The sequence below is a fragment of the Acartia tonsa genome, chromosome 2, assembly GCF_053477335.1.
Source record: "Acartia tonsa isolate MP-2025a chromosome 2, ASM5347733v1, whole genome shotgun sequence".
Classification (NCBI taxonomy): domain Eukaryota; kingdom Metazoa; phylum Arthropoda; class Copepoda; order Calanoida; family Acartiidae; genus Acartia; species Acartia tonsa.
Genome location: NC_137261.1, coordinates 50,017,056 through 50,044,670, shown reverse-complemented (window position 1 = coordinate 50,044,670; position 27,615 = coordinate 50,017,056). Strand labels below are relative to the sequence as shown.

Below are 27,615 nucleotides of genomic sequence, written 5' to 3'. Positions count from 1 at the left end.
CATAATATCTTGTTCAACCATCAATCTTTGTTCCCAACTCACAGAGACAAAGTCAATCCTTAAAAAATAATAGCAACTTTTTACCATGAAGCGATCGGCATACAATAGTATTAGTCTGAAAATTGCCAAAAATTCAAAGCTTTTGTTATAAATTTTGCTGTGTTTGAATATTTAGCATTAAAAACTCGATAATAGTCAAAGTAAAAATGGGGTTATTTACAAGCAAGGCGAAGAAAACTAAGGTTTTTAACACTTTTTCATGTGTAATAAACAATGTGCAATTAATTATTTTATTATTATAGTATAACACTAGAGGAGTAAGGGGTTTAATAACTGTATTTACCTATACAAACGACCTTGTGTTGACTCTCATTTGGGTCTTTGAAAATCAACCAATGGTGTCGGGAATATAAACACAGTTCAGTAGCAGGAAACTATTGGCAAGCAGACGAAAAAGGTCATTGTAAAAGGGGGTAAAGGTGGTTATCTGTATATACATCTACATTATTGATCTGTTATTTGAATAAAGATTTTAAGATCGAACCCATCCAGCCCCACACCTCACATTAGTAAAATGTAATCTTCAAAATTTGAATTAATTACAATTTTAAATATTCTCTACTTTAGTGTGGATTTAGAATCGACTACTGTAAACTTTAGCTGATATTCCTCCAATACGTACACGAATCGATATATTATAACCTGATTTTCATGTACTGTAGTAAAGAGTCACAGCTGATACCTCCCATACCCTTCTACTGGATGATCAAACTGGCCAAAAAAAGAGGTTCATATTATCTAATTTATGGGTATAACACATAACCGAGTTGAAATTTTTTAATATCTCCATCCTGGCGGGTACATGATGCCAGTTAACCTGGCAGGGCCATCCAGGTAAGATCAAAAATATGTAAGGTGCCTATTGTTTACTACTGATACTGATGCTAACTTTCTTAATTTTTTTTAAGCGATCGGGCAAGCCGTTAACGAGATCCTAGTAAATAAACACACACAATTTACTAATTGAATCAACAAACGCCATACTGGTGTATTTAGTAGATTTCTAAACAAAGGAACATCATTTTCTGTCTTCATTATACTTCACAAGATCAGAAAATTATGGACATTAACTAGTAAAAATTAGCCTGAACTAAAATTAGTAAGTCTTTAGATTAATTACGTAGCATCTATTTAAGTAGCTGCTTCCCAAATAGTTGAAATAGATTTTAAACTTGAAAGTGCTTCCCAAGTAGACTGACCGACTCACTACTTTCAACAAAGTGTAAGCTAATAGAGGGCCTTTAGAGTCAAAGTTATTAGCGCATATCCTTTATATAGAAAAGCATAAGAAAGTCTTTTTAACAGAAGATTCTCGCTAACCGCTGAACCGATATGGTTCTCCTTTAATGCGAAGGGGAAGGTACGTATGATCTCCCACCTATGAGTAATCACTCCTAAATAACAAACCTCACCCCAGAATTTTTTACTTCATCTATACAATCTTCTATTCAAAGAACTGTGAACTACTCACCCCCATTCTTTTTTTTAAACGTACGACTAATATATAATCTGCTAATAACTCACAAACCTAATTCTAAACCTAGATGACAAGTTCATTGATACAACCTCTCAATAGTCGTTGTATCCTATTTATACAAGTGTCTTTTAAAGTAAGTTGAATAATGATTATTAATTAAAAGATTCTGTCGGAATTAATAAATAAATTGTCTTTAGGTACTTATTCTTAAATTTATCGAAAGTGCCCTTATCTTGTTGTTGCTTTGCTACTTAAAAAGACATAAAAGTAAAGTGTTCATTAAAAACAAAATACACAACAAAATCCGGTCTAAAATTTTATTACTTTATGCAAAATTAACTGAACAAAACACATATTAAAATTGGATTTTACAAATACCAATCAATTTTTTTAGCAATTAATTTTAAATATTTTGAAATAATAATGCTCTCGCGTTCTCTGCTGAAATAATTGTTAATTAAATAAACTGAATGATTTGTTTTTACATTTTTTGTTTGAGAATACACTAATTATATACGAGGGAGGGTATAAAGATGAATACGCGTGGGTAAAGTACAAAGAATGTGTGTGTGGTTTTTTTTTAAAAATTCTATAATACAGCAAAACTCTTGTTTTTTTAAGTTTTAATATTAACATTTCTCTTTTTTTCCATCATCAATTTGATGAAATCAATAAATGAATTAAATTATTAATTTTTGTTGTTGTATTCTTTTTTTGTTTATGACGTGTTTGGGTGGCATGACGTGGTGGTGGTCGCATGGTGGTGGGAGGCCAGGAGCTAGGCAGGGAGGCCTGTCCTTGGTCTGCGCAACTGGTTGGTTTGTTGGTTGTTTGGTAGGTCGGTAGGACTGAGGAAAGTCTTACCAGATACCGCCGTTGTACCAGTGACCTAAATTCATGAAAACATTAATATCTATTGAAACTTTCTTTTCATGTTTAGAGCATAAATCTCATATGTCCAACTGACTGAAAGCTTCGCTTTTTGGGATAAAGTAATTTTCTTAGTTAATATTTCAGATACACAACTTAAGAATTTGCTGGCGAATAATCAGGGTGGGGAAAAACCCAGGGTTTTTTTTTAAAAGCCCAACCCAACCCGTAAAAAACCCTTAAAGCCCTGGGTTTTATTGGTTTTTTTCATTTAGGAGTCAAATACATTTGATATATTAATGAAATATTAATGTTTATGTTGTTGTAGGTAAAAGGTAAGCAAGATTTCACAATAAACAAGATAGATAATGAAAACAACTGGCATTTCGATCAATTATAAACCCTTTTTAGCAACGGTGCACAAAATATTCTATTAAGGGGGAGGGGAGGTTAAAAGCTTCAAAACATGAAACCTCCTCCTCTATTCCTAAGCTGTCACACCCCCCCCCCCCTCCCAGAAATGATTAAGGTATTCCCCTTTTTACATCCCCTTAATAAAACCCTCTGCACGCCACTGTAACTATTTCCTTTCATAAATTGTTATGTTTTAGTTTAAAAATCAATTATGATTATGTAATTTACACAATTTATATATCATCAATTTAGTAGCAAAGAGTTTTCTGAAATTAAGTTTTGAGAGAAAGTAATTTCATAAACATTTGAACAATATGTAGAGCATCATTTTTATAAGGGGGGGGGGGGGGGGTTAATGCAACCATCTCGTAATCAATGATTAAATAGCACTTAGAATTCGAATTTCGATCTGGAATTTTTTATGAGTAAATCTTGGTAGGTCTATTTTCCCTAAATCGAGCAAAAAGTTTGAAAAAGTAACGGCTGGCGGCTCAGCCGTTTAGCCGTGTTTTGCCTATTTTGAGGGCAAATTCATCATTAATTACGTAGGAATCAACTTTTTAAAACATATTTTGGTTTAATTCATGTTAGATAATAGCAATAACCATTTTTAAAATTTTTAGTACCTACAGCAACCGGCTAGAACCGTTTGATAAGGTTTTTGAGCGACAAAAGGTATTATGTGGAGATAGGTTTTGTGACTAAGGGGGGGGTTTTTAATGCAACCATCTCGTAATCAATGATTAAATGGCACTTAGAATTCGAATTTTGATCTGAAATTTTGCATGAATAATCCTTGGTAGGTCTAAATTCCCTAATTCGAACAAAAAGTTGGAAAAGTAACGGCTAACTGCTGGCGGCTAAGCCGTTTTTCCATTTTTTTGGGTCTCTTAAAAGCAAAATTAGTCACGAAACCTCTCTCAACATAATACTTTTTTTTGCTCAAAAACCTTATAAAACGGTTCTAGCCGGTTGCTGTTGGTACTAGAAACTTTAAAAATGGCTATTGATATCATTTTACACGAATTAAACCAAAAATATGTTTTAAAAAGTTGATTCCTACGTAATTAATGATGAATTTGCCCTGAAAATAGGCAAAAAGCGGCTAAACGGCTGAGCCGCCAGCCGTTGCTTTTCCAATTTTTTTGTTCCATTTAGGGAAAATAGACCTACCAAGGATTACCCATGAAAAATTTCAGATCGAAATTCGAATTCTAAGTTCCATTTAATCACTGATTACGAGATGGTTGCATTAAAAAACCCCCCCTTTGCTCTTAAGATAGGCGAAAAATGGCAAAACATCTGAGCTGCCAGCCGTTAGCCATTACTTTTCCAACTTTTTGTTCGATTTAGGGAAAATAGACTTACCAAGGATTATTCATGCAAAATTTCAGATCAAAATTCGAATTCTAAGTGCCATTTAATCATTGATTACGAGATGGTTGCATTAAACCCCCCACCCCCTTACTTCATATTTTTTTTACGTTTTTTAGGTAAAATTTGCTTTAAAATGTTATTAGATCCTAGTCTTTGAGTAAATAGAGGTTTAATTTGTAAATTTTAACGTGAAATTTCAATGTTTTTTCAAAAACCCAAAAAACCTTGGGTTTTTTTCAATGGGTTTTTAAAAAAAAACCCTGGGTGGGTTTTTTGTTTGCCCACCCTGCGAATAATGAGCATCTACCCTGAGACCCACTTGTTCCGTTAGTTTGTAATGTTCTCTCATATTATCCTATTATATAAAGTAGTAAGCGTTTTTGTCTGTCACGAAGGATCTCGCTAACCGCTAAAAAAATATGGTTCTCCTTTAGACTGAAGCTTCTTATAGGTCCTGGAAAGGTTTTAAACTATTTTTGGGGAGGGTGTCATTACCCCCCTTCCCCCCAAAAAAATATTTTTTTTCCTATTTGAAACTCAAATTTAAAATGGGATGACGATGAGGTCGAGTTTTCCCCCTCCTACCTTAAGTGCCCCTAGAGGCTTCTAGGGGGCGTAACCGCTAGTATAAAGTTACAGTAGTAAGCGTTTTTTGTCTGTCCCGAAGGATCTCGCTAACTGCTAAAACCGATATGGTTCTCCTTTACAGTGAAGCTTCTTATATGTCCTGGGAAGGTTTTAAACTATTTTTGGGGAGGGTGTCTTTTTACTCTTTTGAAACTCAAGAAACCTAGAGGCTTCTAGGGGCGTAGCCGCTGGTAGTACATAAAGGGTTAGTTGCACGAAATGCATTTGAAAAGGACTTTAGTAAACTGCACATTTTTTTCCTGTTCAAAATGGTTTAAACTACAATCATAAGGTATATATTTAAATGAATTTCAATTTTCTACCCTGCAGTTTTAGTATCAAGACTTAAAAATCGTATTCTTGTGATATATGCAATTTATAAAGCTGGTTTATTTTCACAAAAAACGGCATGGCGACTAATTTAGTGATGTCTAATTGTCTGTTATTTATTTTAATACAAAATTATAAATGTTTGATGGCATACTTGTAACTTTTGTTTGAAATAATTTTTCTGAAATGCACTTCACGCAACTATCCCTATCAATACACAACCAACTACTATCAGTCTGTCAATCTCTACTGCTTGCTCTGGAATAGATTACATACCTGCAGTTGAGTTTGTTCCCTTAGTCTGTCCAGCGCCCTGAGATGGAAAGTTTGACTTGTAATCAGAATTATTCTGGCCCAGATTCAGATTGTCGTAACTGTTATAACTGAAATAAAGATCATTTAGCATACTTACAGGAAGAGTTCATTATGCACAAGATTCATTTAAAAAAATATTTTATCCCCCCCCCTCGTTAAAATTAAATTTTCATAGTTTTAAGGGAAATTAGTGCTTGTAGATGGGATATTTTCCCTCATCTTTGGTGTTCTTGGTCCCGATCATCAAAATTTTGGATAATATTATCAGCTGATGTTTTCAGTACACTTTTATTTCTTCATTCCCCACCTCCCTCAGTCGAGGATCCCATGCAGAATATAATATATCTCAGGGGTGTATATTCTGCATGCACAAGATTCATTTTTTCCCCTCTGTTGCAAATTTTCTTTTATCCCCCCTCCCACATATTCTTTTAGTTTTTTTTTCACCAAAAAGGTGAGAAAAATGGAAAAAAAGGTTTCAGTTTTTTCCCCCACCACATATTTTTTATTTCCTCCCCCCCCCCCCCTCCTCAGCAGGGTCAAATTTGAAAATATACACCCCTAATATATATATAATACAAAGTAGCTTGATGTCTGTCCATCCCTTAAGATCTCGGTAACCACTGAACCGATTGGATTCTACTCTTCAGGGAATATACCTACTGGTCCTGTGGTGGTTTTAGTCTATTTTCTTGGGGGGTGGGACACCCACAACCCCCCCAAGAATAACAAAATTATCATCAATTTTTTTGATGATGCAGATGATACCAACTATTTGGGATGATGCAGATGATACCAAGAATTTGGTGCTGCACCACATGTACTACATTTTTTAAAATTACCTCTTGGGGCACAGCCCCTAGACGAAGCCGCTAAAAAAATATATAATACACCAATGTAAAATCTTTGTTTAGCGTAGTTTTGAGGGAAACTATAAAACAACTTTAGATAAAATTATGCAAGAAATAAATATTTTGCGGAAAATGTCCGTCAATATTAAACTAAGAAGAGCTAATTTACCTGGAACCGTATCCTTTATTCTGGAACTGAGTAGTCGCTGTGGGTCCAGCAGCCGTGGGAACAATTCCTGGATGTGGCGGGTACACGCTGGTGCCGCCGTAGGCCGCCTGCAGCTGCGGGGTCATACCGCCGTAGAAGTACGCGTAGCCAGGAGGCAGGTGCTGTGTCGGAGCAGCTGCAAATGTGTTTGCTGAAAATAATATTTCTATGAAATCTTTATTACAATGAAATGTAACAATGGATATAAAATATACGTTGAAATTGTGTCAGGCGAAAAATGAGAAATATAGGTTGGTAACATTACTTATTGGTCAGTTCATCCAGTAGGAGGGGAGGGAATGGGGGGAATCGATATAGCAGCCCTCTGCGAGATTCACTTAACTTGAGAACATGGAAAACTGGTGTAACATCCAAGTTATAATATATCCATTTCTTGATGATTATGCGACTATTATCTCTAAAAAATCTGGTAGAACGGGGACACTGTAAATTACACTAGTACCTACATGTTTAAATCCACGTTTTCTTAATAGTTGGTTCGAAAAATAAGGTACTTTAATTGAATTTTCATTGGATGGTTCCAATTTGAATCTACAGAAAGGATAATTTTGTTCAGCAAGTTAGCGTTGTAATTTGTTTTATCCTTTAGGATCCCTGGATGAAATCCATATGAACACATATTTTGAAAGGGAGAAGAATTAAGTTTTTGTAGCTGACTGAACAAATCAAAAAGTAACACCCAACACCCCTTGTCCTTTTCCTTTTTAAAGATTTTGCGCCTCAAGCAAGTAATCTATATCATATGGCAAATTCTTGTAAGTTCTTGTAAGAATTAGGAAAGTTTAATCGGCATGTCTGTCAATCTACAGATCTTTGGAGTTTAAGACATAGACAAAACCGCAAAATACATACCTAAAGCATTAAACGGAGTAGGCTGTCCAGTAGCTACAGTGCTTGGCACTGGCGAAGAAGTGTTATCTGTCACGCTGCCAATACCACCGGCAGATCCTGCCGCGCCTGACCCAGCGCCGCCAAATTTGTTGCTTGAGTCGCTAGACATAGTAGCGCTGGCACCGCCTGCATCCGACCGTGTGCTCGCCACTGAGCTTGCCTGACCAGAACCAAAAGCACTGCTTGGATCATAGTATCCACTGTGAGGCTGAAAATTACACAAAAATTTTAATTTTAGGTCAACTAAAGTTTAATATTTCATTTTCTTATGCATATAAAATTGTCTTAAAACCAAAAATAAGGATAAAGGATTTAAAATATAAAAATCTAATCCTATGACTTCAGAAAATGAAATAAACCTAAACCCCTAAGGAAAGGAACACATAATATAATCATTTTAAAAACAAAAAGAACATTCCATCAAAGAGATCATGCCATAAATACTTATTCTTAAATATGGGAAACATGTATATTTATTCATGTCCGGACCTTTTTCATGGAACATTCTTTTACTTATTATTAAACCCCTCACCAGTATAAATGTAAATAACAACCAGTTCACCATCACCAAAATTTACCAGAGATTAAAGAAATGCAACTTAAAGTTCATTGTTGTGATTTCAAGTGTTTTCATGTGGAACAACAAACTAAAAAAAATGCTATACATCTATATATATTTTTCAGTTCTTGACATTCTACTATTAGTTCTTTATATTCGGTCGGTACTAAATAGTTACCTACCTATTTAAAAAAAAAATTAAGAGAGGAATATTGTGCATGATAACCTCGGCTAAAGTAAGGGGAGGGGGAATAAAGAATATATCGGAGGGAAAAAATGAAAATATTTTTCCCCTCGGAGAAAAAACTAAATATCTTGCAGTCTGGGAAAAATAAATCTAGTACAGAATATAAACCCCTGAAATTTAAGTTGCATCTCAATTCTCCCTGTAACATTAACATGCATATACCGAACCATCGCCAATAACATTAATCCATTTGTACAAAACCCTAATATTTCACCAAAAAAATAATATTTTCTTATTTATTTGTAAAACTAAGGGGAAGAGGAGTTGAATAACGACTAGCAGCAGGAAGTACCAGGAATTCAGTCATCATTTATAATTCTAAGGGGGGGGTTTTTAATGCAACCATCTCGTAATCAGTGAGCAAATGGCACTTAGAATTCGAATTTCGATCTGAAATTTTGCATGAGTAATCCTTGATAGGTCTATTTTCCCTAAATCGAACAAAAAGTTGGAAAAGTAACGGCTGGCGGCTGGCAGCTAAGCCGTTTAGCCGTTTTTTGCTTATTTTAAGGGCAAATTCATCATTAATTACGTAGGAATCAACTTTTTAAAACATATTTTTGGTTTAATTCATGTTAAATGATAACAATAACCATTTTTTAAAATTTTTATTACCAGCTGCTTAATGGCTAGAACCGGCTGAAAACGGCTGGGAGCCGCCAAGCGTATAAAGGGTAGATAGGGCTTGTGACATGTCTAGGGGTAGGTTTCTATGGGTGCTGAGCTCAAAAATGCTACTAAAAATAGTGACGGCCAATCCATATGGCAGCTGGGTAATGGACGCAGCTCAGCTAGGTAACGGCCACAGCTCAGACGAGATAGACCAAGAGTAGAATGAGTACATGAGGCATGTGACGTGTCCAGGATTAGGTTTTTATGGGTGCTGAACTCAAAAATGCTTCTAAAAATAGTTTCGACCAATCCATGTGGCAGTTAAGTAATAGCTGCTGCTCAGCTGCGAGCGGCTAAGAGTAGAATGATTAGATAGGGCTTGTGACGTGTCTAGAGGTAGGTTTTTATGGGTGCTGAGCTCAAAAATGGTACCAAAAATAGTGACAGCCCATCCATATGGCAGCTGGGTAACGGCCGAAGCTCTACTGGTAGAGGCCAAGAGTAGAATGAGTACATAGGGCATGTGACATGTCTAGGGGTAGGTTTTCATGGGTGCTGAGCTCAAAAATGGTACCAAAAATAGTGGCGACCCATCCATATTGCAGCTGGGTAACAGCTGCAGCTCAGCTGCGCGCCACCAAGAGTATAATAAGTAGAGAAAGCTTGTGACGTGTCTCGGGGTAGGTTTTTATGGGTCAAATATGCTACTAAAAATAGTGGCGACCAATCCATATATGGCAGCTGAGTAACAGCTATAGCTCAGCTAGGAGCGGCCAAGAATAGAATGAGTAGATAGGACTTGTGATGCGTCTTAGGGTAGGTTTTTATGAGTGCTGAGCTCAAAAATGCTACCAAAAATAGTGGTGACCCATCCATGTGGCAGCTGGGTAATGGCGGCAGCTCAGCTGGGAGCGGCCGAAAGTAGAATGAGTACATAGGGCTTGTGACGTGTAATACTACCAATACCAGTGACGGCTCATCCAAATGGCAGCTTGGTAACAGCTACAGCCCACAAGCCCTATCTACTCATTCTACTCTTAGCCTCTTCCAGCTGAGCTTCAGCCATTACCCAGCTGCCATATGGATGGGTCGCCACTATTTTTGGGAGCATTTTTGAGCTCAGTACCCATAAAAACTTACCCCAAGACATGTCACAAGTCCTATGTACTCATTTTACTCTTGGCCGCTCCCATCTGAGCTGCAGCTGTTGTTCAGATGCCATATAGATTGGCTATTTTTGGTACCATTTTTGAGCTCAGCACCCATTAAAACCTACCCCTAGACACGTCATAAGCCCTATCTACTCATTCTACTCTTGGCCTCTCACAGCTGAGCTGCGGCCGTTACCCAGCTGCCATATGACACGTCATAAGCCCCATCTACTCTTGACCGCTCACAGCTGAGCAGCAGCTGTTACCAAGCTGCCATATGTATTGGCCGCCACTATTTTTGGTACCATTTTTGAGCTCAGCACCCATTAAAACCTACCCCTAGACACGTCATAAGCCCTATCTACTCATTCTACTCTTGGCCTCTCACAGCTGAGCTGCGGCTGTTACCCAGCTGCCATATGTTTTGGCCGCCACAATTTTTGGTACCATTTTTGAGCTCAGCACCCATAAAAACCTATCTATTCATTCTACTCTTGGCCGCTCGCAGCTGAGCAGCAGCTATTACTCAACTGCCACATGGATTGGCCATCACTATTTTTAGTAGTATTTTTGAGCTCAGCACCCATAAAAACCTAACCCTGGACATGTCACATGCCCTATGTACTCATTCTACTCTTGGCCTCTCCCAGCTGAGCTGCCGCCGTTACCCAGCTGCCACGTTGATGGGCCGCCACTATTTTTGGTAGCATTTTTGAGCTCAGCACCCATAAAAACCTACCCCTAGACACGTCACAAGCCCTATGAACTCATTCTACTCTTGGCCGCTCGCAGCTGAGCTGCAGCTGTTACCCAGCTGCCATATGGATTGGCCGTCACTATTTTTAGTAGTATTTTTGAGCTCAGCACCCTTAAAAACCTACCCCTAGACATGTCACAAGCCCTATCTACTCTTCATACTCTTGGCCGCTCCCAGCCGTTTTCAGCCGGTTCTAGCCGTTTAGCAGCTGGTACTAGAAATTTAAAAAATGTTTATTGCTATCATTTAATATGAATTAAACCAAAACTATGTTTTTAAAAGTTGATTCCTACGTAAATAATGATGAATTTGCCCTAAAAATGGGCCAAAACCGGCTAAACGGCTGAGCTGCAGCTGCCAGCCGTTACTTTTCCAACTTTTTGTTCAATTTAGGGAAAATAGACCTACCAAGGATTACCCATGCAAAATTTCAGCTCAAAATTCGAATTCTAAGTGCCATTTGCTCACTGATTACGAGATGGTTGCATTAAAAACCCCCCCCTTTCTAGCCATATTAGACAATTTTTTCATAAATTTTCCAATACAAATTAACCTGTGGGCGACCGTTAGATAGGTAATTCAAATTGTCTAATTCGACAAAAAAAACATTTTGTTCAAGGCGGAAAAAACAATCCCACGGCCGTTTTGACTCCATTATCTCTAAAACTAAAATACCAAAAACAAAATTGCTTGTACTTCATGCTAGTAATCGATATACTTCAGAATAAACCAGATTAAAGATTGCATAAATAACAAGAGTTTGATTTCCATACCATAATACTGAAAATACCTTGAAACCTAAAATATCAGAAAACAACTAATTTTTTTTTCAAATACTTTTCCATAAAATCTTTTGATTTTCAGTCATTCAGAAACAAGGCCCTACGAAATATTTTTAACAGGGCTTGGCAGCCACGAAAGAGCCTCAAACTGAAACCTGCTTGTGTGCAAAATCTAGAATTTTATGAAAGATGAATTGTCTGTTCAGTATAAGGCCAGGTTTAAACATCCAGCTGACTTTTATAGTTAAAATATGATGATTTCACCGAGGTTTACAAGCTGGAGACGCGAGGCTGCCGAGCCCTGATTTTAATACCTAAATAAAACCTGAACCATTGTACCACCATCACCAATTAAATAGATTAATGATAAAAATAAATAAAATACCAAGGAAATGAGAAAGAGCGTTGAAGCATGCCAAAATAAAATTAAGATCAGAAGAATGTTTGACGTATTTTTGAAATCATTTATTTTTGACGAATAAAATATGTAGGTGTGTTATTTAAATATTCTCTAAATTACCTAGAAATTCATCTTACACAATTTTCAAAAAGTATTATGATTTTGGTATTTTCTCTCGAGTATTTTGTTAAAAACAAGTACCTACTCCAGAAATAATATATTTTGTTATTTGTTGACTAAGGGTTTATTAAGTATTTAAGTAAAAAACCTTTTTTTAAAAAAAAAAAACACCTACTTCAATAGTCGAATTTTTTAACAATCTAAAAAAGACGGCTTATATTATTTCTTTTCAAAAAAGAAAATATGCCTCTATTTTATGTTGTAGGTATAACCAAACTAATTTGGAAATGTTCTAAATAATAAATTAACATCAAACATCCTTCTGTAAAGAACCAAATAATTGAATAGCTGCGCACCAAACAAGTGACACAAAGAAAAATTACAAATAATACTAAATAAGACAGAAATGATAAGAGAATAAAAAGAATAGTAAAATGTAGCGCAGCAGCTGTATAATGCATGCCAATAACTCGAGCGTATCTCACCCCCTTGGAGCTAGGCTGTGAGCCTGCCTGGCCGGATCCACCTACCAGTGGCAGGTTGGCCAGAGTGCTGCGCTGCATGGCAGCTAAATCTTCCAGTTGTTGACTTGATACACCTCCTAGTGGGCAAGGGTACATAATATTCAATTTCTAGTTAATATTTTTTTAGGGAAAAAGAAGTACTTTTTTTACTTAAAAGAATAACCATTTTGCCATTTAAAAAAGAGCTATAATACAGCTGCACATTTCTTTTTCGATTCCAATTACAACAGAATCCTTAACTCTTAACATAGGTAGGTATTTTTTCTCGATGAACAGTTGAAAAATATTAAAAATTCTCGAATATTTAAAATATAAATAATGTGGATTATCTTTCATTTTCAAAAGTTTCTAGAGAATTTTAATGATGAAATTTCTTTTTTATGAATCCTATGTACCCCTTCCTTGTAGTCCCTGTGTAGCAGCTGGGGCGGCCCCAGCGGCTCCGGCAGCTCCAACGGCTGCACCAGCGGCTCCATAGCCGTACATAGCAGGCTGCTGCAGACCAGCGGCAAGATAATGTGGGAAAGTTGCTAAAAATAAAAAAAACATTAACTTTGTATTAAATAATAGAGGTACTGTGTTACATAAGAGATCTAAAACTGCGAAAATTATTGCGTTTGCTTTTCTTTTGTTTTTCCCAGCCTCTTAAGTAACAGCCAAATTCTATTCAATCTTCTTTTATATATTAAGTTAAAATTCAAAAGGTATTCTATAGGTATTTTTTTAAAAGTAACTCTCAAGATTTAATACGTAATGCGTAATTTAACCACCCTCCAGGGGGTGTATATATTCTGCAAAGGATTCTCCCCCCCCCCCCCCCGTCTTCTATTTAAAACTAAATTTTCTATTTTTCTAAGGAAATTTTGCGTCTGTAGATGAGAGGAATAGTGGCTTTTTGTCGATTTTTCAAATATTTCCCTAAAAAATCTTTGGTGTACTTAAGTGATCCCATGCAGAATATATACCCCTGCCACCCTTAATATTGTTCATTATTTACCTCCAGCTCCAGTCATCATATACTGTGGGATCATGTTTGCAACACCAGGTGGCAGGTTGTGCAACATCTTGGAGGAGACACTAGAGTTCATGTTCATCTTGTTCCCGGACACACCAGAGGAAATACCAAAGTTGTTGGAGGAGTAGGAACCACCTCCGGAACTGTTTTCTAGCTTACCTAAGTTAAAAATGATACTATAAAAAACGAATAATTTGAATTTAACTTATCTAGTGGATGATTAAACATCAGGTTTTGAACACCTTACCAACCTTGGCTAGAAAACTCCTAAAATATTTTCTTCTTTAGTGTTATTTCTTAAGCCTTAAAAGTCTGAATTTTATTTCCCTTTTAACAATTATCAACGCAAATAACCAAATCGAAATAAGTGTGGCCAAACTTTTAAAAATAGACATGCTCATTATCTTGCTACATTTTCATTTGATAAGAACGTTTAGTGGGAAAATTTTTAGCGCAACAATTGAGTTTAGCCTAGAATAATTTCCAGTATAGTTTAGAAACTGATTGATATCTGCAGGATAAGAACCGGTTCTCAGACATACTGAAAATCATGTATAGCATCGTACTACATACAATATGGTTTTAATCTTGTTATTTTTCATTTTAATATCCGCGGAAAGATGGGATAAATAACTAATCCTTTATTACCTGTAGGATTTGTTGATTTAGTACTGTATGAAGAATAAGAGTTGTTGCCGTAACCAGAATTAAAAGCATTTGAAGTGTTGCTGCTACTTACACCACTGCTTCCTAAAATGTAAAAACTATTTTAGTCATTGGTAAATACAATAAGCTTGTTTCTAATTTTCGCTCACAAATTATCTTAATGTAAGTCGTCAAACAATCTGCATTTGTTCTATCCTGTATCAACGACTTTAAGGAATAAAAACTTAACATGTAGATGGGGACTAAAATTAAGAACCCTAAAAACAAATTAGGTTAATAAGTCTGAAAGCTTTAGAATTATGTATTAATAAGTTATGCAATATAGTAGTAAGGAACAAGGATCGAAAGGGATAAGACAATGGACGATTTGATGTAAATCCAAAAAGATCATGATGATGTACTAAAGTTTCCTTTCTATCGATTACAATATCCCAAATGATGATACCAAAAAATTACACCTTCTATCGATTACAATGAGTGGTTGAAACGTTTGGAACCTTAACTAACTGAAACAATCAAGCAAAATTCAATATAAGTTGCTTAAGTTGTTAAGCCAAAAACAAGAAAAAGTTATTATAAAACTTTAAGGAATAGTGCAATTAATTTTCCTTTGTGGTTACACTCAAAACCTGTTTTTAAACGAGTTTAATAAAAGAAAATTATTATAAAAGTTAAGTTAATACATTTGATACCTGTATTATTACTGTAACCAACATTAGAAGTATTAACTCCTGATCCAGTTCCATTATTCTGACTGCTACCAGACTGCTGGCTGTTACCGCCGCCGAAAGAGCTAGACACGCTGCCGCTGCCGTAACTAGCGCTGGAATATCCAGAGCTGCTCTGTCTGTCGTAGCCGTTGACAGCTCCCGGGTAGCCCGTGCTGCTGCCACCTGACGAGTGACCACCAAACTGATTGCTTGACTGTTTACTCTGATTTGATACCTAAAATAAATAATTATCATATATTTTTTTAGATAAATAATACGTATAATCAATCGTAAGAGAAAGTTTAACACGAATTACAATTAAAGAGAAATAACTTTGAAGGTTCTTAACACGACTTAGAAGAATATGTTTAATATATAATATCAGTTGAGAATACAATCCTTTAAGAGAGACACAAAAACAAGCGCAATTTTTGTTTTAATTGTTAGCATTTCAAAGATCATGGAAGTATTTTTATTAAGTAGTTCAGGGGTGTAAGTCAGCGGAATCTTGTGCAGAATATAAGCCCCTTAAACAATTTTTTTTCATACCTGGTATCCAGAATAACCCACAGTTGTGTTGGTGCTGAATCCGCCCAACGAGTCTGTCACAGCCACAGGGGGTTTAGATCTATCCATACTTTGTACCGGGCCCGGCGATCTTTGGGTTGAAAAATTTGAGTTTGGTTTGCTGGCAACAACTCCGCTGTCGCCTCTCTGTTGTCCACCAGCTACCACGGCGGATGTAGCCGCACTAGCGGCACCATAAGAATCTGAGCTGCTGACGGCCTTCATGGCCGCCGACACACCGACTGACATTGCACTGGTTAAGTTAGGATTGACCACAACCTCTTTGCCCGGCACGTTAACGGCAACCGAGTTGGACTTGTTGGTGTAGTTATCAGTACTGGTAATTGCAATATATTTTGAAGAGCTGTCCAAATCCTTAGACGCGGCTGACAACGAGCTGGCGCGGAAATCAAATCCTGAAGACCCACCACCAACAGATGAACCACCTGACACATCGTTACTGGCACCGAACTGAAGATCAAGTCCGCCGAATTGAACGTCCAGGTTAGCAAGGGAGTCACCGGGCATTTCCACTGCCGAGGCGGGTATCTTGCTTGGCGGCGGAAGCCTTGCCCGTGGCATAGATTTGGATGCACTTGGGTTCACGTTGGTCACAGACGCAGGCTTAATGGGACTAAATGCAGAGCCAGGTGTGGAGGAACCAAAGTTGCTGCCGGCTGCTGGATTGTGTGAGAACTGGCTGGCGGCGGCAACAGAACCAACTGCTGATCCCGCTGAACCGCTCCCAGCTCCGCCACTCGAGGCAGCGCCTGACGAATAGTCGATGGAACTTGAAAAGCTGCTGGCCGCCGCCGAGCTTAAATGATCTTTGGCTGCCGCAACAACAGAACTGCTGGAATTGGAGGCTGGACTCGGGCCGCCAATGCCGATTGCTGACTTGAGATCCTGTGTGGCTGTTTGGTTGAACTGGTTGATAGAAGTGGGACCGCCAGGGGCTGCACTTGAACCGCCGGGTTGCACTGGTGTTATGCCAGGTTTCTGCAGCAAGGCTGCCAAGTCTATCTGCTGACCGTAAGTTGAAGGGTTGGCTGTGGGTCCAGAGCCAGCTCCAGGTAAACCATTGTTTACCGAAACTGAAGGCTGGCCTACAATACCTAGAAAATAATTGATGTTTATTAAAAGATGGATTGATTAAAAGATCATAAATTCTTTTTGGGGTAGAAGATTTTATTGAATGGGGGGGGGGGGGGTATTTAAACACTCCCTCCCATCAAAGCGTCTTATCCTTTCTTTAAAAAATATTAATCTTTTATCTGCTATTACTTTATAACCCCCACCCCAAGATAACCTAAAAACATTCCTTGACCATTATCAACAAATAATCTTTAACCTTTCACGATATCTTATAAGATAACATACAACTGTAATGAGAATAAAAAAAGAAGTGTGCTTACCTGAATTGATTGGTTGACCTACAGCAGACTTGATGTTAGAAGTAGCCCCACTGGGTGTAAATACTTTAGTATCAGACAGAGAACCCGTGTATTCGTCGTTATCCCAATCCTCAGCTGCTGGAAAATCGTCACCCCAGTTACCTGAATAATAGATGGATTAGTTATTTTTAGTATTTAAATCATTTTTGATCTGAGAAATTGCGCTTAATAAAGGCTTCTAACCAAAGCTTTGATGTGACAAAATGTAAAGTGATATAGTGTTACAGAACCAATTTTGAAACTAGTACACATTATTATTATTATGGGTATCTACGCCAAATACTAATCATTTAATTGGAAATCCTTTGGATATTATAAGAGTAAGAATTAACCGCGTTCCATGTAATGTTTTAAAATCAATTTTTAACTATAGAATCTTAATTTTTCCACGTTATTGTGCTATTACTCCGAAAATATTTATTTAATCCCAGGAATGAGACATAGCCAACTAGCGAAATTAATTCAAATAACATTTGGAGGGCAGATAAAAAGGTCAACTTTACTACAATGTGTTGCCCCCCCAAAAAACTAGAAAGAATGAGCTGAAATTACTTAACTTTTATTTTAGAATTATTTCAGGATCTTTAAATGTGTAGCCGTGGCCATAGTCGTAGCTGTAGCCGTCGCTACTGCTAGTGCTGCCAATAAAACATAGATTTTTAAATGTTTAAAGTTTTTACGTATTATCATTATCTTTTTTTCTTTCTATATTTTACTGAAAATTCAAAAAGTGGTTATGATTTGAAGATCGCATATAGCCGTGGCCACGCGTAGCCAATTTGATTAAAAGGTCGCTATTAGGTAGGTTAGTGGCTGTACCTCTGTCAGCGGCAAAGGCAAAGGCTACACATTTAAAGATCCAGCTCAGCTGTCGTCTAATTTAATCCTGAAACATTATAAATCTTACCTGCATTATCAAATGCATCTTTACTGGATGATTTTGTCTTTCCATTCATATCATCTCCTGACGGATTCCATGTGTCCATTTGTCCGAAGGGACCCGAATCTGGCCCTAAGCCTACCCCCCTGTCTCTGTCGCCCATATAATTGGGCGGTGCTCCACCCATGCCTCTGATACTACCGCCTCTCCCCCCGCGCTCTCTGTAAGGACCTCTGCCTCCTCTGCCCCTGCTCATGCCGCCCCTGCCGTAGCCCCGACCACGACCTCCCTCCATTCTTTCTGAGTCATGTCCTTCTCTGTCCTGAATATTAAAATCTTTGATAAATAATAAAAATAGAGGAATTGAATATAGCTAAAAATATTGTGGTATAAAAGTTTGACACTAAATGACTGATTTTTCTTTCTCCTGTCCTAACAACAGGGGTGTATATTCTGTAAAATTGATCCTGCTGAAGTGGGGGTAAAAAAATAAGAAATATTTTGTTAGGGGGAAAAAATGTAAAAATCCTGAGAACTTAAAACATTTTCTCCATTTCCTCCCTCTCCTTGATGAAAAAAAAACTAAAAAAATATGTGGAAGGGGGCCCGGGGATAAAATGAATAAAATATAGAGTTCTTAAAAATTATTTATATTAAATTATTTTATTAATATTTTCAACTCATATATTATTCATATTATCCCCCCTCCCATATAATATTTTAGTTTTTTTTTCACCGAAAAGGGGAGAAAATGAAAAAAAATGCTTTCAGTTCTCTTAATTTTTACATTTGTTCCTAAACACATTTTTTTTACCCCCCCCCCCCCCTCAGCCGGGTCAAATTTGCAGAATATACACCCCTGCAAAGATTTTTTAATAAGTAATACCTACTGCTGCTATATAAGATGAATGGCGTAAAAAATAAGATAAAACTTTTAGATCAAAGGAAATATTAAACAAGAATAATAAAGATAACATTAGTATAATCCTATTTATATATTTCAGGCATAACATTGACGGAAAACCTGTGATAAAAAATAGGAATGATCTTCTTACCTGTCTGCCAAGTCCTGGACCACCCCCACGTTTAAATCTGGGAGCCCCGCCTCTACCCCCTCGTGATCTGTCCCTGTAGTGATCAGAATCTTGTCGAGAGTTAACAGGCTCAAAATTGTCATCCCAATCGTCCCTGTCCTCCTTATCTTTCTCCTGTTTCTTTTTCTTCTTTTTTCCGGTCTCCTCCCAGGAGCCAAGATCTCCTCCCTCCTCAAGAAGAAGTTCTACGGCCTTCTGGACGTCCCAAGAACAGTCAAATAAAGCTGTGGCCACCTAGAAAAAGGAAGTTTAAGCATGACTTGTTTGGTCAACATTTTACACTAAGTACCTTTATTGAAACTTTTACCTATTTGCTTTAATTATTAGACTGGGGTTCTTAAAACGCTTTACTGTTATTTTGTAAGTCATAATTTTTGTTCAGTGATGGCTACTCTGTCAAAAGTATATACAAGGACATTGATATATGTAAGCAAGAAGCGTAGCCTAAATAAATCATTTTACCAGGGGCTGCTTTTTAGCCAATAAATTCAATTGAAATTGCCGTAAAATTTAATATTTTTTGGGGTAAAATTGGCGCATAACTTGTTTTTTAATGTAACTGAAGGAAAGGGGTTATGGGGAAATTTTCCTTTAGAATTGATTGTCAGAATCACATTCCCTTTTCCCTGCATATTACAAATTAAATCTTAAGTAATAAGTATAATGAAAATAAGGCTGCAAGAAAAATAACGACTTAAAGTAAGGGGTTTTTTTTTGTCTGTAGCTTTAGATTTCCATTACTAAAGAACCGATTGGTTTCTCCATTTTAGAAAAGCTTTACATAGGTCCTGAGATGGTTTAAAGCTTATTTGTATTTCAGATTAAAGTCTTGAAATGGTTTTAGGTTTTTTTTTGCCTTACCCTTCTAGATGCAAGAGGTGCAGCCAATTTTACTAAAATAAAAGAGCAGTTGCTCTACAAAGGATTTAACGATATATACCTCGTCCTCAGTCTTGCCGGTAAAATCAATGACTTGACTGATTTTTCCTTTCCGCTGTGGATCCAAGTGACTGTCTGCTTGACAAAACAAATATTTAGAAATATTTCAAATGTTATTTTATTTGTGTTAAAGTATTTATAAACTTTCATCAATAAATATATCCAGATATTTTCCAAACAGATCTGGTCCTTATTAGTAAATTCTTGGCAGGGGATTTTAAAAGAACCCAAAGACAATTAAAAGTAGTCAATACGCAAGGGGATTCTATATTTCAATCAATTTATTGGCTAGAGGGATAGTTGCATGAAGTGCATTTCAGAAAAATAATATTAAGCATAATTTACAAGTATACAAAGATTTACATATTTTGTATTACAATAAGTAACAAACAATTAGACATAACTAAATTAGTCGTCATTCCGTTTGTGTGAAAATAAGCTATCTATATTATTTGCATATCTCATAAGAATCAATTTTCAATTCTTGATATCTTTAAAACTACATGGTAGAAAATTTAAATTCTTTTTAGATTTATGCCCTGTAAAAGTTGTTTCTAAAATCATTAAACAGATAAAAAAAATAATAATTCTACTTATTTTTAAGTTTAAATGCATTTCGTGCAACTACCCCTTTCCGTAGTGACCAATGCAAATTAAATAAAATATTATTTCAGTTAGAAAAAAATCCTTTTCTTTTTAGAGTTGCTATAATCCATAATTTTATTACGTCAGGATTTGCATTGATTGATTGATTAGCCATTTCTTAGAGTTTGGGCCTAAGTAGTCATGGAGTAGGCTGAGACACTTTTATCTAGCCACTAGGGCTATCAAGCTCCACGTTCAAGCACATTATGACTTGACCCGCTGTCTCATGAGAGCTACTCATTATTACCTAACCCTCGCCGAGTATGGCAGGTGTCCCAAATTAAGTCACGGTAATGAATGACGCTTTCCGCAGAGGAGCTTGGGATAAGGATAGTACTGATATTATGTACTTGACTATTGAGTATCCAAACTTACTCAATAATCCCCCTCTAACACAACCAGGAGAAGTTGCGTGATCATTATTGCGAATGAGAAATTCAAGTCAATACATGGAGAATTGAACTCGAACTTTCACCACCGTAGCTCAGTGTGTTACCACTGAGCCACGGTGCCCCTCAGGATTTGCATGAAGCTGTTGGGAGTAACAAGTTTTAATCTGGTCGATAAGAATATAATTGTTTCCTTGTGTGATCTGAGCTAGTCTGAGCTGTTCGCTTGTGGGTTGAATTTTTGCAGCCTTTTCGTCTTTAGTAGCATCATCGTCATTGTGTGCTGCTACAGTGGATTCTTCATCCTAAACAAAGTTTTCAATATTATCATTTTGTGCACAATATTATCATTTTGTGCAGAGGTATGAAAAACAAGTTATTTAATTTAACGACGCTAATTAATGAAGGAGAGGTACTATTATCTATTCCAAAACTTCCCATAGTATCCCCATCCCAAAAAGATATTATTTAATTGAGAGGGGTCAATCAAAATTAAAATGACCTAACTATTAATAAAAAAAACTCGTGATATATAATTTTGATTTTAGATCATATCTGTTCAAGGAATAGAAGATAATGACTGAAATTATAAATTCATATTTGTATTTTATTGTATAAGTGTAGGCGGTAACAAAAACTGTAAATCACATTTAGGCCACAATCGAGTCTTATAGCAGAAGCTTTCGGCCGGTATGAGGCTAGGGGCAGGGAAATTTAACTTAATGGCAGATAATTGCATCCATATTAACTATAAAGTAAAAGTTCTCATTGTTTACCTTTTTCTGTTTGGTAATTTGTTTTGTTTGGGCAAATTTTTCTGATTCTGATATCCCGTTGGCGGTTGTGCCGTTAGAGATTACTGTGTCAGATTTTTTCTTTTGTTTGTTGCGGGCTCCTGTCCCGCCACCACGCGCCATTCTGTACTTTTGTGTATTCTGAAATCATAGTTGCATGCAAGTATTAACAATTAATTGCATTCCAAATTCGCAAAAATTTCACCTGGGTCAGTGGGTATCCCCCTATTATAGAGGGAATATCTATATACATAACATATGCGAATAAAATGAAGTGTTAAGTAGAAGAGAAAAGAATAAAAGCTTTAAAGCACTCCAATTTCCTTTTGTAATTTAAAGTTATTCTAAAATCAATACATTAAAACTAGATAATAAAATAGTCGGAAATAATAGTGTTATGATTACGTATAATATTACAGTTTAAAACAAGAAATGTTTAAAATACGTCACGTTTTTCATCATAAAATGACTCATAATAATTTACTACAAAATATTGAAATTATCAACATATAGGTAAGGGAAATATATATTTAAAAGATGAATAATTTCATACTTTTCAAACATTAAAATTAATTTAATCAAAAAGAAAGAATGTACACAATATACTTAAAAATATCTTAGTTTATTACATTAAAATAAATTATTGTAATAAATATAACTGATAATTAGATATCTAATAAAAAAAAAACTACTTAAATAATTTCAATAACACCTAAAATAATTAAAACTTTACTAAATACATATTACTAACATTAACTGCGTGTTTGTTTTGGCCTGAATATGTATTTATTACATGAAAATTCAGCGCCATTGTTCTTGTTGCCTTAAACAAAATAAAGAGGCCTAAAAATTATCAAAATTAATCAGAAAAATTCACAAAAAGCTCTTAAATATCCTTTTTTACACTAGATTTATCAAATATCATAAAAAGTGCACCACATAATTTACCGGAACTTGTAACAAGCCTTTTTTCCCCCCTGAACCAAAACATGGCGCTCACAAATATTGTCGGCAAGAGCTAGAGATGAATTGCGCATGTGCGTGTATCTGTATCTAACAAGTACGCATGCGCAGTCAGCTGTTCATACTAAACTGCGCATGAAAGGATTACCAGATTTAAAGAATTTATTAAATAATTTTTTTTGTAATTTTATATCACTAAATTTGAAACGTTGACACCATCTTGAATCGGAACCATATAAATATAAAAAATTTTTAATATTCATGCGGTACCTCTGTTATGTTAGCAAACAATGCGCAAGCGTTTAAAGTTTTATGACTAATTTGCGCATGTGTGGTACATTGAACCTGATACAGACATAAATCGAATCAATTAAAATTCACGCTAGCTAGCTTTTATTTTTTATTTTTCTAACATTTAACAAAACTCAAAAACAACTGACCCCCTCCCTGTTTTATTTAAAAATGAGGTTAAAATTTTTCTATTGAAAAAAAAATATTTTATTTTTTAAGCTTTTTAGGACTTAAAATGTTTTATTTGATTTCTCTATTTTTAAAATCTTTTCAAATTACGCGCAAATTGAGTTTTAAAGACTTTTCGTATTAAAAAATGTATAGTTATTTAAAATTTTCTTGAAATTTCATTTTAATTAAAAATGTTTTTATTTATTTTTTTTATTTTGGTACATTTTGGTTAAAAAAATCGAAAAACAAGTTTGCGCATGATTAATGCTCTAAATTCTCTAGTAGCAGACAGATGTTTTTGTTTACATTTTTCATTCATTTTAAATCTTGATGGGAGTTTTGGAACCTGATTAAATTACTTATTATCTTGGAAAGGGTTAAACTAAATATAAACTCTTATAGGTTGCACTTTTAGCATGGAACCTATGTTATAATTTAAAATTAATACTGTGGACATAAAAGGTTATCTTAGCTGAGGACTTATATGTATATTGGTATAATTTCCCTAAAGAATAAGCCCCACTTTGTAGCTCACTTAGTCCTTCGGTCTGTCCTTTTAGATTCGCATAGGGATCAATGAGATTTAGGTGCTTGTTAACTTTAAGTTTAAAAATAAAATAGCCTAAAACCCTAACAGGACGCTATGCTTCTCTAAAATGAAATCTTATTCTGCACACAGAAAATCTTACTACTTTATAGATTTATGCTACGCCCCAAAAGCCACAAAAATTAAGATTAAAATTAAAAATAAATTTGGGAGAGGGGCTTTTTTTCTGGGGGCGTTTTCTTATGCCAGGGTGGAGACTGGAGATACTCTCCATCAAAACAGTAATATTACAAATCTTCTCTAGGCTGATAAGAAGCTTCACTGAAAATAAGAACCATATCAGTTCTGCGGTTAGCAAGATCCTTCGCTACAGACAAAAAAGCTTATTACTTTATATAATAGGATTGAAGATTTCTTTGACCTAACAGAATGCAATAAGGCCAAGTTGCGAAACGCCAAAGAATGTTAAAAAAAGGTTTAAAAGTTTTAAGGGAGGGAGAAAACCCCTTTAACTCCAACTTCCTTGGACGTCCCTGGTTCTGACTTGTCCTAAACAACTGAACAACAGACAATCCTATATGTAAAGTACTACTGCTAATAGCAATGTGTTAATTTGTATAATTTATTCAATTAGTATCACAAGGTTTTAATACACTACATAAATTTGCAATAAGAAATTTCAGAAACATAACAAGCATAAAACATTTTGGTCCTAATCCAACAAAAAATAACAACAGCAATAAAATCACAATACAATGTAGAAATCTTTGTACTCTAAGCTGTTAATTTAATTGATAAATAAATTTTAGAGGTACTGGTTATATTATATTATCTAAAATCTAACAATATCTAAATAAGTTAATCTAGGATTTCTTATATTTGAGGAATAAGTGTAGATAAAACAAAACCAGTAGGTAATAAATAGTGCAGTTGACCTAAAAAATATCTAAACCAAACTTTTTAAATAAAAATATTCCATACATTTCAACAAAATCATATTTATTATCTAATGAAAAATACAAGTGAAATGTCTCCTTTTCTTTTACTTATGTTGTTTTATGTTGAAGAAAGTTAGGCAATTTGTTAATAACCTATTAGTAAAGTCATACAGAATATTTTTATCTAAAGTTTGATTAAGGAGTGGTGAAGTATAAATAATTAAAAAATAATAAATAAAGGAGAGTAGATAGAGAGTGAGATTACTTTACCGTCCATTGTCCACTCTTTTAACTCTGATAAATATACAATTTAATTAATTTCTAAATCTATGTGCAAGTTTGATTCAGTATCTGTAAATCTAACAAATGTTTTGATAAAGTTCATAAATGATGGGGTTTAATTTTGATATATCTTGAAGCAACGATGGTCCCAACAATGGTGCAGATGACGAACCAGAAGGCAAAGTTGAGGAAAGCATCCTCATCAGGAAATACGTCTAGGAAGGAGGGAAACCAAGAGTAGAATTTATCAAATGCCTGAAAATATTAAGAATGGGTTATATTTAGGTTTATCATTTATTTATTCAAATTTATGTTGGTACTAATGGCTTGGCCCTCAAATCTTCGTTTCTTTACAATGAAGACCTTTTATAGTAGACCACAAGGCATCAAAATCCTAGTTATTTCACACAACCAACCCTATGATTGCACGACCTTTGTCTAGAAGTACCAACTGTGCATGGTGATGATTTGCACCTGTTTTTGGGCAAGATATTCCCCCATATTACTATTCATTGAGTGCAATTGAGATTAACAACTTTTAACGTCTTTTGTTATGACACAGTTTAGGTTGAGACTCTAACCTATCACCTCCCCATGACGTAAGGTTCGATTCTTTAGTCAAACTTGTCTCTACATTTCAAATTATTCTATAAAACCACTATTCAACATACATCCTTATAATAAAGTAACAGGATGTGTGTTTGTCTGTCTGTTTGTTTATACTGAAGGATCTCACTAACCATTGAACCGATCGGGTTTTGCTTAACAGGGTAGCTTCTCGTAGGTCTCGGGAAGGTTTATAACTATTTTTAGGGAGGGTACAACCACCCTCCCCAGAAAAATCTACAAAAATATAAAAAAAAAGTTGCAATTAGATAAAGATAATTGACCCTCTCTATAAACAAACCTTTATTGTAGCCTTCTGATTCTTTGTGATGTGAGCCCCAAAACCATCAGGCCGCGCATTTGGATGTCTGTTTGACATTTTTGCATCTGAAAAAGTTTAATGTTATGATATATATGGGATGATAAAAAAAAAGAAGCTGTTTGAAGCTAAATATAATAAACTGAAAGAGTTAAGTAAAGTGAATTATCAGTACTTCAAAAATAAAGAACGTCAACCCTTTAGTATTTTATAAGGAGAGTTAGGCACAAATACTTAAAAGTTGAAATGAATTGTCCTATAACTTGTAATAGCTTAGAATAATTTGCCTATCAAGCACTAAAGTCCACAATTCCCTTGTTTTTGAAGAAAAAAATTTAATAAGGGGGGGGGGGATAATATACTTTTTTTAAGCCCCTGTGGGGCTACCCAGTACAAAATATATCCTGGCCTGAATAAATAAAAAAAAAAATACTAACCCCCACTGCACTCTTATTTTCAATTTACTTTAAGATAAGAGGGAAGGGGAGTTCTGTGTTCGTTTTATGGAAACAACAAAGCATTCTAACCTTCATGTCTATTTTACATAGACATTACAAAATCTTTATTTTTTACATTGAAGTAACATTTAAAGAATAACAAAGTTAATACCTATGATAGAAAACAAATAGGTTTGCAAAATCAGCTGAGATTCTGACATAAAGCTGTAGTATCCCTTACTCACACACACACATACTCTCACACTCCATCACACTCACACATTCCCTTACACAAACACACTGAAGAATAGTGGAGGCCACAGACAAACCAACCGTGAGGCCACTCACACACAAATCCACACAAGAGGCTCAATCATACAGAGAAACATGGTTGCCGGATTTCATGATGCGTAAGATAGATAGTTGAGATTAGGAGGAATACCTTAGTAAAGAAATTAGTGCGACTCATTGCATTTTTATGTTAAGACTTTCAGATAACGATGGTGCAATAAATGAGTTGGCTTTCTGCAATAGTAAAGTTAATCAGATATCCCAAGATATTTGAATTAAAAAAATATTTATTAAAAATTTTGAACAAGTTTGCTTTTATGAAGTCTTTCATAAAACCTCTCTATATATGATTTAATTAGGTCTGAATTTCCGTGACCTTAGCAAAGCAACTGATAAAAATGGCCATGAATCAACTCACTTCAGGAGTGGTTTTATGAAGAACTTTGTATAAGCAAACTTGTTCAAAATTTTAAATAAATAGGTAATCTGTGCTTTTCTTGTCATAATTATGCGGTAACTCCTAGGGGATGAAAATTGAACTTGAAATTTTCAAATCTAATTTTCTCAAAATCGGCTGCACATGTCCCAATTTAGGTTCTGACACAAAAGTCAAAGCACCTTCGAACGCACTGTGTTCTTTAATCATTTTTTCACAACCATGCTCTGTTTTTGCTAAAAATTAGACCTTGAAAATAATCCATGGTTCAGCTTTCACAAAAAACTGCCTGATTAATTGTCGTATTCCTTATGCATTAATTTTAGGAGATCTTTGTAAAAGATATGATAAAATAATATGAAGATTTAAGGCAGAAGTTTTCAGGCCTTTTTCATTCGATTTCAAATTCTAACGTTTGGCAGAGTTTGTATTTCTCTAAATGAAAAGACAATAATCTCTTTTTCCTTTTTTTCAAAAAGATATTAGTTTCAGGAAAAAAACTAATCTTGTAGATAAATAGATATTGTCCTTTCTGTTACACTTTTGATGACTATATAGTGAAATAAAAATGTAAAAAACAGAAAGTGT

General features: G+C 35.3%; 1 protein-coding gene across 4 annotated transcripts in view; it reads right to left on the bottom strand.

Moving 5' to 3' along the window:
• Positions 1 to 1,840: 1,840 nt before the first annotated feature.
• lig (ubiquitin-associated protein-like lingerer) overlaps positions 1,841 to 27,615 on the bottom strand; it is a 498,059-nt gene continuing 472,284 nt past the window's right edge. The window contains exons 2-17 of one of the 4 annotated variants that reach the window (XM_080151215.1): positions 21,729 to 21,889; positions 21,148 to 21,257; positions 19,920 to 19,995; positions 18,941 to 19,213; positions 17,913 to 18,207; positions 16,967 to 17,107; positions 15,534 to 16,666; positions 14,967 to 15,219; positions 14,257 to 14,358; positions 13,591 to 13,767; positions 12,989 to 13,123; positions 12,555 to 12,670; positions 7,403 to 7,649; positions 6,491 to 6,680; positions 5,432 to 5,538; positions 1,841 to 2,426 (exon numbers count right to left, since the gene is read on the bottom strand). In XM_080151215.1, the coding sequence (XP_080007341.1) occupies positions 2,398 to 2,426; positions 5,432 to 5,538; positions 6,491 to 6,680; positions 7,403 to 7,649; positions 12,555 to 12,670; positions 12,989 to 13,123; positions 13,591 to 13,767; positions 14,257 to 14,358; positions 14,967 to 15,219; positions 15,534 to 16,666; positions 16,967 to 17,107; positions 17,913 to 18,207; positions 18,941 to 19,213; positions 19,920 to 19,995; positions 21,148 to 21,257; positions 21,729 to 21,869 (3,525 nt within the window). In that variant the 5' untranslated portion in view covers positions 21,870 to 21,889 and the 3' untranslated portion in view covers positions 1,841 to 2,397. Of the gene's footprint in view, positions 2,427 to 5,431; positions 5,539 to 6,490; positions 6,681 to 7,402; positions 7,650 to 12,554; positions 12,673 to 12,988; positions 13,124 to 13,590; positions 13,768 to 14,256; positions 14,359 to 14,966; positions 15,220 to 15,533; positions 16,667 to 16,966; positions 17,108 to 17,912; positions 18,208 to 18,940; positions 19,214 to 19,919; positions 19,996 to 21,147; positions 21,258 to 21,728; positions 21,890 to 27,615 lie in introns of all 4 variants that reach the window. The other 3 variants (XM_080151217.1, XM_080151216.1, XM_080151218.1) reach the window with 3 other exon arrangements.